Genomic DNA, 14,209 nt, shown 5'->3' with positions numbered 1-14,209 from the left:
CATCACCTTTTTCAATTTCTTTTAGTCCTAGATCGAAGCCAAGCTTAGTTATGTCATTGATAACACGGGTTACTTCATTTTCAAATCCTTTAAAATCATTTGCACAGTATGGAATAATCTTTTAAATTGCCACGCCTCTCTCAGTTGCTAGACGTTACTTCACTCCATGCTTCCTTGACATTCTCAATGCAATTTTTGATATTGAATGTGTTTCAGAATTCTGTCAAAGTCATAGCTTCATCTCCTGTAGTCTTTTCTATTGCTTGTGAAAAAGTTCTTCATAGGTAATATGCCTTAAAGGATGCGATTACACCTTGATCCATTGGTGGGATGATGGAAGTGTTATTAGGTGGTAAATAAATAACTTTTACATTTTCGCACAAATCATTCAGTGCTGTTGGATGACTAGGTGCATTATCTAATATCAATAAGATTTTAAAATCAAGATTTAATGACTTGCAGTACCTTTCAGCTTCAGGACAAAAACAATTTTTAAGCCAATCCTCAAAAATAGTTTTTGTCATCCAAGCTTTTCTATTGAATCTCCAATGAATGGAGATTCAATTTTAAACTTCTAAGTGAGCGAGGATTTTGTGAATGATAAATAAAGAGAGGCTTCATCTTGTAATCTCCAGAAGCATTGCCACATAGTAAAAGTGTGGCACGCTCCTTCGAAACCTTGTAGCTAGGCTGTGATTTTTCATTTTTTACTAAAAATGTTTTAGTGGGCATTTTTTTCCATAATAAGCCTGTTTCGTCAGCATTAAATATCTTTTCGCTTTTTTGAACCAATCAAACCACCCTGAACTTGCAGAGAAAGTTTCTTCCACTACTGACGCCGAATAATTTTTGCTTTATAATTGTTTTCTTTTAAAAGTTCCAAACAAATTCAATGCTTTTGTTTTTATAGTCATTTGACTAAGAGGAATTCTCTTTTGGTTACAATCTTCTATCCACACTGACAATAGTGTTTCCATTTCAATCCTAAGATGGCTTCTGTTTCTCGTAGTTTGGGACCCAAACGACGTCGATGCACTTTGTCCTAGTTGCTTATGGTTTGCAGCGTGGTCTAAAATATGTCGAACAGTTGATTCATTTGGATCATACTCTCTTGCAATTTTGACTTTGGTTATGCCTGCTTCATACTTATTTATCATATGCAACTTATCTTCTAAGCTGATCACTCTACGTTTCTTCTTGATAGCTGTAGACTTGATATCATCCTTGTTTCTTTTAGCATTCATTGTAGGGGTAAATAAGAAGGAAAATAAATATCCACATATACTTCAGGCAAAGGCGGACAGTTAGTGGTGAGCGGCGCCGTCGGATAAAAAACGAAGCGCTACAAGAGTGGCGACTCGAACTGGTTGAATATGTAGTGGGCTACATCTCGCAGCAGCAATAATTTGAATTTGGAGCACGATAATTGGAATTTTGGTATCAAATTATAAGCCACGATAATTGAGGTATTCCTGTAATTAACAATCGAAATTGCCAAAAATGTTCGTAATAAGCAATCGCCTCTGGATCTGAAGATGTGCCTATGAACGAGATGATGTCGTCCATGTGTTCTCTAATCACCAATAGTTTCGGACCAACTGGAACCACTTCTTCTCATTATCAACCTCCTGATCACCACCGTAGAACATCGTCAGCAATCTCTTCCTGGCTGAGAATTTGGTAGCCTGGATCACCCTCGTCGATGTCTAGCTATTGTTCAATGTCCTTCTCACTGACATTATCAGTGAGAATACGCACGAAATATCACGAACGTACACTAATGTATCCAAAGACGCACAATTTATAAATACTGCCGATTGCTTCTGATTAACCATTGTATTATTTTTTTTTTATATTAATTATTTCATTATCTGTATTTATTTGATCCAAAGTCAGTTGAATCGGGGTCCATTAAATTGAGAGTTTACTGTATTATGGTTTTTATTTTATATTTTATTTTGGAAGAGCAGAAGTCCTAATGGTTTTTATTTAAGATTAATTTAGTCTTCCTTAAAAACCTTCTCACTTATCCAGCCAACAGATAAAATTTGAACTTAGGTCTTTCTCCCCAAGCAAGCAACACATGATGAAACCTTCATCTGTGACATATGTATCAAAAAGTATTTACAAGAGTGCTAAATGTTACAAACATATCACTATAGCCAAAAAGAATTTGATTATTTGAATTTATATTAGGATCTTCTGTAGGAAATGTTATTCTTTAAATGGGATAATTTTATGATAAAGGTTAAACATCTAATTTAATGATAAAGGTTAAACATCTAACAAGAATGATTATAAATGATTTGTTAATAGTTGCTTTTAATATCTCACAAGGATTTTTTTTTTTTTAATGACAGAAAAATTCACATTGTGAATTTTTCTGTCATTAAAATACAAAAAAAAAACTTGATCAAGAGCTGTATTGGTTTTTTCTTTGTAGCATCATGCAAGTAAGATTCACCTCGAACAGTTGCGACAGACTGCTGAGAAAGATGCTCTCTATCAGCTGCATGAACAAGAAAAGGAACTTCTTTGGTTTTTACGGCATGATTGTCTCATCAACATACCACACTCTTTGTCAAAACTTTTGCATTGCCTCAAATGGCAGGATCATCATGATGTTGCTCAGGTAATTCCTATTTGTGTTTTAGAATGATTAGTTGCTCTTAATGAATATCAGTGATAAAGTGTGCAATATTTGAATGAAAAAAATATTTTTTATTGTCTAGAGGTCACATATTTAAGAGATAATTTTTGCATAGCATTATGAAAAAATGAAAAGTGCAATAATTTATTCAAAAATGTGAATAAACTTATACTTTCTGAAGAGAATAAATAGATCATATCCAAAATTTTCAACATACAAATGAAAGAGCATCAGTCTAAGTATGCAGAACTCCTTACCACATCACTTGGCTTCTCATATCTGTCTGAGTCATCCTTTAATCTTTGTCACTTGCTTCATATTCATTCCCGTTTGCTTCAGTGTAGATGATAGATTTCATCGTAAAATCCTGTCAGATGCCTTTGCAAAATTCAACAGTATTATCATATTGTAGCCATTTCTCTTACTCAGCTGTCAGTTTATTAAAGTGACTAAATTACTAACCAAAGACTGTTCCAGCACAAATTTATGCTGCCCCTTCCCACATAGAGTATCACATTCTACTTATTCCTGAACTAACTAGCTTTTATTTGATGCCTAATTGCTTCAATTAACTTTTATTTGCTACCTTAATTCCCACTCCATAGATATTAACCATTCTATAATATGCTACTTTTGTTTTGCTAACTTCTTCATGTGAGAGAACAATCTTGTGCTCTTTCCTTTCCCATGTGATCCTGTCAGTGCTGAGACTTGGACAGCTGGACCATGAGATCTACCAATTATTTTTCATGTTCTCATAACATAACATATGCTGTAATCTTTTCTAATTTCAGTGCTATATTCATATTAAGATTTTACAATATCTTGAGCACCTCCACTTCATAACTTCTATTTTGTAATTTCTTTCCAGCACACCAGATGATTATTTCCACCTAATCAGAGAAAAACTCAGTAATTTGACCATTTCTTTTGCTGCTAATCACCTGACCATCTGCATTCATTAAAATGATCCTTCTTATTATCACCACATAGTGAGAGAACTTTCAGATTCCCTTTGGCCTGCCCTTATATCTCATCTCATCTTCCTTTTTCCCTCTTTTACCTTGCAGTGTTGAGGGTTTATTAATCATCAGACCTTAACCGTTCACAGGATAAGGTGGTCAGCCCTACGCCCCGGTATCCTATGTCTGCAGTGGTGTTGAGTTCTCAAGGCCGGTTTGCCTGTTTTGCGGGATGAAAAACCCCAGATAAACTGGGGAGAAAAACTCTACTGTCCACGCCCAAGACCTGGCGTGGACAGCTCCTCACATCACCAATGGAATCGAACCTCGGACACTCCTTCCCAGCATATGGTTGCATTGGTTAGCCTAGTGGCTGTGCGAAATGCACAGCCACTAGGCTAACTGCGCAGACACCTGCCCTCATATTTCTCCTTATATTCTTTCCACAGCTTTTCTTTTTATTTTTCTGAAGTTCCTGCTTAACAGATTGACTGCCAACTATGAGATAACTTGGAGTTGGCTATCTATATTAGGATGCCAACTATGTGTTATGTTTTTTGTGCTGAATATTGTTGCGGACTACCTGATAATTTGTTATTGCAGGGTATTTCAAATGGGGTAGGGGAAGGGAAGATTGGCATACAGACTAATTATAGTTGTATTAAGATGATTTTGCAGCTTGTGTGTTTATATTGCTGCTTCATAATTTCTAGACCCACGGGACGGGAGCATCCTTATTAGAAGCAATTATCACCAAGACTGTACTAACATCAATAGGTAGTTAACATAAGTTGCTTATTTTTTTATAGGTGTAAACCAATTTTTCTTTTCATGAGCCAATATACATCTTGTGGCAGGATATCTCATAGATAGTACATTAAAAGAAGTGATTATCTATACACCAACTACAAGATAATTTGATTAATTTTTTTTTTACTAAAAGGTTTGTAGTTACAGTGGCAAAGTTAAAAAAAAAAAAAAAAAAAAAGCTAAGCGGAATTATGTATTAGTGAAGAGAATATACTAAGAGCATTCTGGCAGCTGCACCAAGTTTATAACTGGCTTATGGTTACTGCATAGGGATGTTACTGCAACATTGGTGTCACTTGTTTCTAATGAGCTGGCAGCCCCCTATAGGCATAGACCAAAATTTTCAACCAGTAATATAATTACACAAACTCTGACAACTTTTTTTGCTAAAGGAAAATTTATAGTCACAGAGACAAAGTGGAAAGTGTTTCAACAATTACACATTTTTGAAGAGAAAAACAACCTGTTTTCACTGATGGCAAATTTACACGTTACGCCAATAGCAGTCTATGTGTTAATATTATTCATTCGTTTAACATGTTCCACACACACACACACCATATTATGGAATTAAATTTTATTTTTCTTAGTGAATAAAACAAAAACATTCCAGAAAGAGCACTTGACTTTTTTGCATTGAGCAAAAAAGTCAAGTGCCCTTTTTTGCATTGGCATACAGACTAATTATAGTTGTATTAAGATGATTTTGCAGCTTGTGTGTTTATATTACTGCTTCATAATTTCTAGACCCACAGGGGACGGGAGCATCCTTATTAGAAGCAGTTATCACCAAGACTGTACTAACATCAATAGGTAGTTAACATGAGTTGCTTATTTTTTTATAGGTGTAAACCAATTTTTCTTTTCATGAGCCAATATACATCTTGTGGCAGGATATCAGCAAAAAAGTCATGGCTTCTTTTTAAAACAGATTCCTGAACATTTCCAGGATGTCTGTTTCATTTTTCTGTAGAATGTTCATGAAAAACTAAGTATTTCTGAACTATCTCAATGATGTACTTTTAGAATTTTCACAAAAATAATATATTACACATATGTCCAGAAATTGGACAAAACTATTTAATTTTTAAAATGTTATTATTAGAATCTTTTTTTTGTGCCGAGTTAAGATATTTATAAATGTCTACAAATTTATAATCAGTTTTACTCTCTTTCCCTTCAACATAGCCATCAAAAATATACTTAAATGTTTAAAACATCACAACATTAAAACCAACACAACCACTGTTATTGCTCTTTTTTAAAGTTTTTGTTTTATTCACTAAGAAAAAAAAAAAAATTAATTCCATAATATGGTTTTTGATTGCAGTGAAATGTGATACTGCATCATTTTCAAAAGAAAGATGGTGTATAAAATTTCTAAATTTATATTTTTGCCAAAGGTGATTTCCAAATATAAAATAAACTGATTAGCAAGAGAATTATCTTGGATTTCTTGGAAATAAAATCACAAAATAAATATTTTGTGAGCTCTGCACTTCATGAACACATACATGATTTATACCATGCTCAGATTAATCATCTTGTCATGCATAAGGTCACATGGCTTTGCTCCTTCTTGTACTAAGATATAAATATAATAAATTTAGTTTAATCCTTTATCCAAGTGTGAGCAAACAAAGTTTGCGCCTGAAAGTATCTTCAGGACTGGGGTAAGGTGGTACAACACTGGAGCAACTCGTTGTAAAGGTGGAGCAAGCTAACATCACTCCTATCTCATATTACTCCCATAATGCAAAACACATCTCCTTGTAGATATGTATAATGTTATGCATTAAGGGGGCCACTACCCACACTAGTTTCGACCTTTATTGAGGTCTCTTCAGTGGGAGCCAGGCCCAAGTAGAGATACCTGGCAGAAGTATTAGCAAGATCATCTCTACCTATAGGAGTTGCCAAATGGTGTGCCACCTTTTTTTATTAAATTACTCTGGATTTAGAGAAAGATGTTGAAAGTTTATTTTTCACTTGGTTAGACTATAATAAATTTAGTTTAATCCTTTATCCAAGTGTAAGCAAACAAAGTTTACACCTGAAAGTATCTTCAGGACTGGGGTAAGGTGGTACAACACCGGGGGCAACTTGTTGCAAACGTGGAGACTCAACGAGACTCTTCTTATTCCTTGCCTCTCCTCTCCATGTGAATTTGTGCACATTTTTATTTTGGATCATGGTGTTAGTAATAACCAGTCCATGTCCTGAGCAGAAATCCGACAGGTATTTGCCATTATTATTAGCTTTGCTCTTTTCTCCAAATTTTCCCAAAATATTTTTGTATGTCTGACAATCATTTCCTATGCTGCTATTTAGATCCCCAACAAAGACCAACTTTTCCTTTTTCATTGTGTCAGTTGCTTTCTCTAAAGCGTCAAAAAATTCCTCCACTTCTACCTTAGTAGAACCTTCTGTAGGACTATAGGCACAAATAAGTCTCATTGTTCAATTCACCATTCTGATATTTGTCCATATCACTCTACTTGAGACTGCCTGCCATTCAAGAAGATTAGCCTTGTATTTAGTGTTGAATACTATGGCTACCCCCTTCTTTTCCTTGGTTGTCATTGCCTGAATATAACATTTTGTATTTATTGCTCAGAAAGATCTCACCAGTTTTGGTCTTTTTTGTTTCAATCACCCCTATTATGTCGATCTGGTACTTATCTAATTCCTTAGCTAGCTCAATTTCTTTGCCATTTAGGCTTCTTATGTTGATAATACCGATCTTTAACTCTGGTGATGTTGAGTTGGGGTGTGTTTTCAGATTTGTTCTAGTAGCTGAATTTTCGCTGTTCGCCCTGGTTCCCTGGCGAAAACAATGGGGGGGCCTTATTTAATCGAGCAACCCCCCCAGCCAGCATGAAATTTTGTCATGTTGTACCATCATTTTGTATATTGGTTTAAGCCAATAAGAATACAATTTTGTCTGCTAAATTCCAAATTGGCAGCCCATCCTCATTTGTTCAGTATCCAGGTAACTTCCCAACAGGGTGTACCACGAGAAGGTGAGGATTTGAACATTAGGTCAGAAGCCCTGGTCAGTTCTCCACATTCCTCTAAAGGCTATGTGGAGGAATCCTCTCATTTATACAGCTTTGACTCTTAAGCACCCCTTACAATCTTACATTTTCCATAGCATTAATGTTGTAATGAATTCACTCTTAATTCAGAGCATTAGAGTATAGGCTCACATTGCAATTAACATCATCCCATAGTAGTTTATTGTACACTTACACAGAGAAATCTTCTAAATTATTGGGGTGTTTATATTTCTGTATCAAGTATAGTATAATTTTATAATACAAATTAATATAATCTTGTATATCAAAAATTGTGTTGAGACTAATATGGCAGAAGGTCAGTGTGTGTATGTGTGTGTTTAATGCTCCTGTGAAATTTAGTGATGTTTGCCTTTTTTATTGTATTGTTTTTTTAGAGTAATTAGTTTTTATTGTAATAATACTGCTGACTTTTGTGTATTTATAGTATTTGATATGATATATTTCTTGATATTTTGTTAAAATACTGTAATGTTAAAGTAGTATTGTAAAAGTGCCAAAACCTTGCAAGAACAATAGAGTAGCAACAAAAACTAATGCTAGTGAAATTGTTAACAAAGTGAATTGCACCACTGAATAGAATCATGCCATTTTGAAAACTAATAAAGAATATCGGAAATGAATTAACATTTGGAATACTCAAAAAGTAAATCATTAGAGAGATGAGGGAAATTGAAAAAAGTTGAAAAGTGATTAGAGAGGCATCAGAAAGACGAGAAGGACAAGTGACAAAAGTTGAAACAAAAAAAAAAAAAAAAGCACTGAATCAGGTAGATTTCATGTAAAGATAATCAGGTAGATAAAATTTATTATAAAAAGAAGGATATCATATGGCATGAAGATTGTCATAAAACATGCAGTTGATGACTGTGTGATTACTTTGAGTTTTCCAAGTACTAAAAAAAAAATTTAATGAATGTAATTGAAAAGCAGGGAATATAAATAAAAGAGGTGATAGTGTTGGTAGGAACAAACAGTTTGTCTTGTAATAAATATAGGATGAGAGAGGATACGAAAGGACTATTGGAAAAAACAAAAGTGAAGAGTGAGAAAGTGAAAATAGTATATAGATATGATAGAAATGAAGTAAGAACAAGAGCATGATGGCTGACACTTTGATGCATAGGCTGTGTAGAAAGAATAATTTGAGTATTTGGATGTGTGGAGTTAGTTTGAAGGAATAATGGATTTGTATAAGAGGGATAGCCTAAAACTTGAATGTGTTTGGTATCAGGAGTATGGGAAAATGATAAATTGTTGTGAGACCTAATACAGAGAGTCAGGGAAACTAGACTGTGATGGGAGGAATGGTGAGATTGCAAAAGCAGGACCATGTTATGTAATCGTATTAATGAGAGGAATGTGCATTATCATGAAAATGATTGTGAAGGGAAAAAACGATTGTATGTTTGATTGGTTCAGACTTACTAAGCAAGTTCAAAGATGTCAGCATAAGCAAAGCATTAGATAAAAATAGAGATCTACAAGATGTCCAACTAGGACACACAGACTACAGAAGTGAGTATACAAAAAAAAGCAGGTAACTTATGTCTACACAAATGCCAGGAGTATCAGAAACAGCAGTAGAGTGTGTTGCCTAGATTAACAAGGAGCCTAAGATCGTAGGCATTAGTGAGACCTGGCTATCAGGGCAGATATACTAACTAGTATTGAATGTAGAGTGCTTTTAAAAAGGATAGAAAGGAGGGAAGGGAATGTGCTGCTAATGATACTAGATGATTAGATAGGGTAGAAAGCTATGACTGCAACAGTTTTCCATGTGGATGTTTGAAGTCATCTGGTGTGAGGTGGAGTCTAACAAGATCAAATATATAGTGGGGTGTTGTTACAGATATGGTGGATCAGTTGCTAGTGATAATGAAATACATTACTAAATAAGCATGATGGTGCAAAATGAGTAATCATCATGGGTGACTTTAATTATATAAACATCGCTTAGGTAGTGATGAAATCTCTTGAAGAATGAAACTGAAGTTACTGAGCTGTTGCTGGACAACTTCCTCAGGCAGCATGTGACAAAAGGAACTGCAGATCAAAGAGTTTTACATTTGATTATAGTGTCAGAGGATATTAAATTACAGAGGTAACTCTTCTTCCTCCAATTAGTGACAATGATCATGCTATACTGACGTCGGAAGTGGCTAAGTTTATGGATGTTCCATTCAGAAAAGGTTACATGCTGAACTACAAAGCCAAAAAGAATGACCATCTGAGTTTTTTCCTAGTTTTTTTTTTTTTTTTTCACATGGTATTGTGTTCTAGTGTGAAGAATGTTAGTGCTGCTGACATTCTTCACACTAGAACACTGCTTCGGATCATCAGAACACTACTACATCAACAGATGCCCCCACTTCCACAGCGATCTCACCTGATAACATTGATGATGCAGCATTCTGCAAAGGGAGAACATGTGCTGTCATCTCAAGGGATTTAGGGTCATTTTGAGAAATCGGTTGCAAATTGTTTGGCGTGTATTGTGACTGTTGATGAAACATAGCATCATCACTATGACCCAGAGACCAAAACAATAGTCAGTGAAGTGGAGACACAAAGGTTCTCACGACAAAAGAAGTTCTGAACCCAGAAGTCAGCTGGGAAGGTTCTTGCCATTGTCTTTTGGAATGTGGATGGCATAATCCTTACCAAGTACCCCCCCCCCCCCCAAAAAAAAAGGTGAAACTGTCACAGCAGCAGTTTATTCAACAGCCCTGAAGGAATTGAAGAAGGTACTGAAGGAAAAAGGCCATGGGAAACTGAGCAGAGGTTTGTTGCTTTTGCAGGACAATGCACCTGCTCACCCTGCTCATGAAACACAACAGACAATACACAACTTGGGTTTTCAATATCTGCCTCTGGGGAATATCCAGGGAACAAGTTGGGGGGGGGGATTATTATCCATCAACATCTGGACATGCAGAAGCTCTCCACAAAGTGGGTCCCCAAAAGTTTGAATGCCAACCAAAAGAGAGAACGTGTTGTCATCTCAAGGGATTTTCAGTCATTCCTATTCCCAAATTTAAAGAACCACTTGAAAGAAACAAACTTTACCACTGGTGATGAAGTCATATCTGCAGCTGAGGAGGAATAGTTTTCTTCCTTTGACAAGGAAGAAAACTATTTTCTCAGAGGATTGCAAATGATACAGAAGCATTGTAACAAGTGTATACTTGTTACACTTAATGGAAAAATGTAGAATAATGTGTAAGTTACATGGTTCTATGTGAATTCCTTCATGGTGATTATCACAAATTTTCAGCACACCCTTATAAGGAGCAGGCCAGAAGATTTACAACTGTTATACAGAAAGCCAAGTAACTCTTAGTGTGAAAAGAAACTGGCTCTGCAATTTAAAGGAAGCCCAAAAGAATTCTGTCGTTATGCGGTAAGTAAAAGAAAGAATGAATATAAAAGAATCGCTGTGTTGAATGTAGATGGCATATGTGTCATAGATGAAGAGATTGTTCAACTGATGAGTACTCATTTTGCTAAAAGCTACAAATCCAGATATGCAATACTTCATCCAGTGAAGAGGATGAAGAAACTCAGGTGTGATACTGGAACTGTTGCACAAAATGCAGAAGAATTCAGCACTAGAATCTGATGAGATATCAGCATGGATGCTAAAAGAGTGTTCAGTTGAACTGGCTCTTCCTATGACCAGTATATAATTTGAGCCTCAGAACAGAGGATTTCCACAGGAGTGGAAATGTATGATACGATAGTGCCATTGCAGAAAGGTGGTGCAACAACTGATGTGTCCAACTATTGGCTTATCAATATCTCTGTAGTAGGGGTGAAGATTTTGGAAAAGTTAGTAAGAGCTTGTATACAGAAGCAGGTTAACAGAGAATCTATGCTTTGTAATAAGCAGCATGAGTTTACTAAGTGAAGATCATGTTTTAACAAATTGCTCACATTTTATAATAATGTTACTGTTGGGTTGGATGAGGGGAATGGATACACCATGATACCTTTGGACATTGCTAAGACTTTTGCCAGGATACAGCATGGAAGACTGTTGCATAAATTGGAGATTATGGGATTGGATTAGAAAATACTAACTTCTGATTGACAGATATCAAAAAGTGGTATGTGGGAGATAGGAGTCTGCAAGATTTAAGGTGACCAGTAGTGTATCACAGGAATTGGTTCATTTACATTTACATCATTTACATTAATGACACCCAGAAGAATTTGACAGGTAATGTACAGTTTTTTGCTGATGATGAAAGATAGGCAGGGTAATTAGAAATGCAGCAAATATGCAGAATTGACTGGAATTGCAGGCATGTGAAAATGGTTATTTCAATGTTATTATGTTGGAGGTTTAATGGACTTTTTACAGCACTCACAAAGAATTAAAATAGAATTTAATACTTCCTATATTTCGTCCTAGTCACTAGGACATCTACGGGGATTACAAAGACACTTAATGTAACATGCACACAAAAACTTACAATACTAAGCCCAACCACGTGGGTGACAATAAAGTCCTATCTAGGTGGAGCGCCCTCTAAGGGCAGTTGTAGGTGGCCTGGAATGTACGGTGGGACCTCTGGCGATGACTGTTTCCCAAATCTTCGGAAGCTTAATGCAACCGTATTTGTTAAGATTTGGTTGGTTTTTGAGAGCTGCTGCTGCTTCTAAGAAAAGTCTCTCTTTCTTGAATTTGCTGTGGTGGAGCATGGTGGTTTTTTTCCATGATACTCTGTGGGTGGTGTCCAAAACATGGTCAGCCAAGCCTGAATGGCCATAGTTGTGTTTAACGATGTACGACTTGTGTTCCTCTAGGCGGATGGATGCTGATCTGCCTGTCTGTCCAAAGTACGCAAGCTTACAGGAACAGGGTACTTTGTAAACTCCAGGCAGAGAGAGAGGAGGGAGCTGATCTTTCGTAGAACGGATAAGGGTAGCCAGTTTGCGGTAGGGCTTATATGCTGTGTGTAGGTTATACTTTTTTAGTATCTTAGCTATTTTTTCCGAAGTGCCACGGATGTAGGGTATGGTGATGGCATTTTTAAATTCTTGTTGATGAGAGGGACGGGGAATGGGGGAGGAATTGATTATTTTTTTGATACTGTGTTCGCTGTAGCCATTGGAGAGGAAAGTTCTGTGTATGTGGTTAAGCTCAGTAGTGAGGGCGGTTCCACTGGAACAAAGATTGTGGGCTCTCTTGGTAAGGGTTTTAATGATGCCATATTGTTGTGAGGGGTGGTGGTGGGAGAGTTTGTGAATGTATCTGCCTGTGTGTGTGGGTTTTCTGTATACAGTGAAGGCAAGTGTATCATTAGGCAGGCGCGTGACTAAGGTGTCTAGGAAGGAAAAGGAAAAGAACAATTGTTTACCCTTCCTAGACACCTTAGTCACGCGCCTGCCTAATGATACACTTGCCTTCACTGTATACAGAAAACCTACACACACAGGCAGATACATTCACAAACTCTCCCACCACCACCCCTCACAACAATATGGCATCATTAAAACCCTTACCAAGAGAGCCCACAATCTTTGTTCCAGTGGAACCGCCCTCACTACTGAGCTTAACCACATACACAGAACTTTCCTCTCCAATGGCTACAGCGAACACAGTATCAAAAAAATAATCAATTCCTCCCCCATTCCCCGTCCCTCTCATCAACAAGAATTTAAAAATGCCATCACCATACCCTACATCCGTGGCACTTCGGAAAAAATAGCTAAGATACTAAAAAAGTATAACCTACACACAGCATATAAGCCCTACCGCAAACTGGCTACCCTTATCCGTTCTACGAAAGATCAGCTCCCTCCTCTCTCTCTGCCTGGAGTTTACAAAGTACCCTGTTCCTGTAAGCTTGCGTACTTTGGACAGACAGGCAGATCAGCATCCATCCGCCTAGAGGAACACAAGTCGTGCATCGTTAAACACAACTATGGCCATTCAGGCTTGGCTGACCATGTTTTGGACACCACCCACAGAGTATCATGGAAAAAAACCACCATGCTCCACCACAGCAAATTCAAGAAAGAGAGACTTTTCTTAGAAGCAGCAGCAGCTCTCAAAAACCAACCAAATCTTAACAAATACGGTTGCATTAAGCTTCCGAAGATTTGGGAAACAGTCATCGCCAGAGGTCCCACCGTACATTCCAGGCCACCTACAACTGCCCTTAGAGGGCGCTCCACCTAGATAGGACTTTATTGTCACCCACGTGGTTGGGCTTAGTATTGTAAGTTTTTGTGTGCATGTTACATTAAGTGTCTTTGTAATCCCCGTAGATGTCCTAGTGACTAGGACGAAATATAGGAAGTATTAAATTCTATTTTAATTCTTTGTGAGTGCTGTAAAAAGTCCATTAAACCTCCAACATAATGTCCTCACAGCACTTAAGCCTCTACACAAGTATTTCAATGTTAGTAAATATAAAGTCATGGACTTGGTGTAATGAGATATCCGATATCATATTATATTGGAATTATGCTAGAAGAAACTGATCAGGTTAGGGATATTGGAGTTTTAGTACATGGGAAGTTGAAGTTCAAGAGCCATTTAGCAGAGGTTGCAAATATAGCTTAAACAATAATTACAGTGCTGAAACAAACTGTAACGTGACAGGATAAGGAAGTCGTTTTGTCTCTTTACAAGGGGCCTTGATATGACCTTCTTTGGATTATTGTAGACAGGTCAGATCTTTTGGTTTCTGCGGTAA

At 36.7% G+C, this 14,209-nt stretch overlaps 1 protein-coding gene across 1 annotated transcript in view; it reads left to right on the top strand.

Moving 5' to 3' along the window:
- The window catches only part of Pi3K92E (phosphatidylinositol 3-kinase 92E), a 381,915-nt gene that overhangs the window by 207,421 nt on the left and 160,285 nt on the right, over positions 1-14,209 (top strand). Inside the window, exon 11 of the mRNA XM_090402293.1 lies at positions 2,444-2,632. Coding sequence (XP_090258419.1) covers positions 2,444-2,632 — 189 coding nt within the window. The remainder of the gene's footprint in view (positions 1-2,443; positions 2,633-14,209) is intronic.

This window comes from Typopeltis vanoorti, chromosome 2 (genome assembly GCF_054136105.1).
Source record: "Typopeltis vanoorti isolate ZY-2024b chromosome 2, IOZ_Tvanoo_1.0, whole genome shotgun sequence".
Taxonomy (NCBI): Eukaryota; Metazoa; Arthropoda; class Arachnida; order Uropygi; family Thelyphonidae; genus Typopeltis; species Typopeltis vanoorti.
This window is presented reverse-complemented; position numbering and strand designations above follow the sequence as displayed.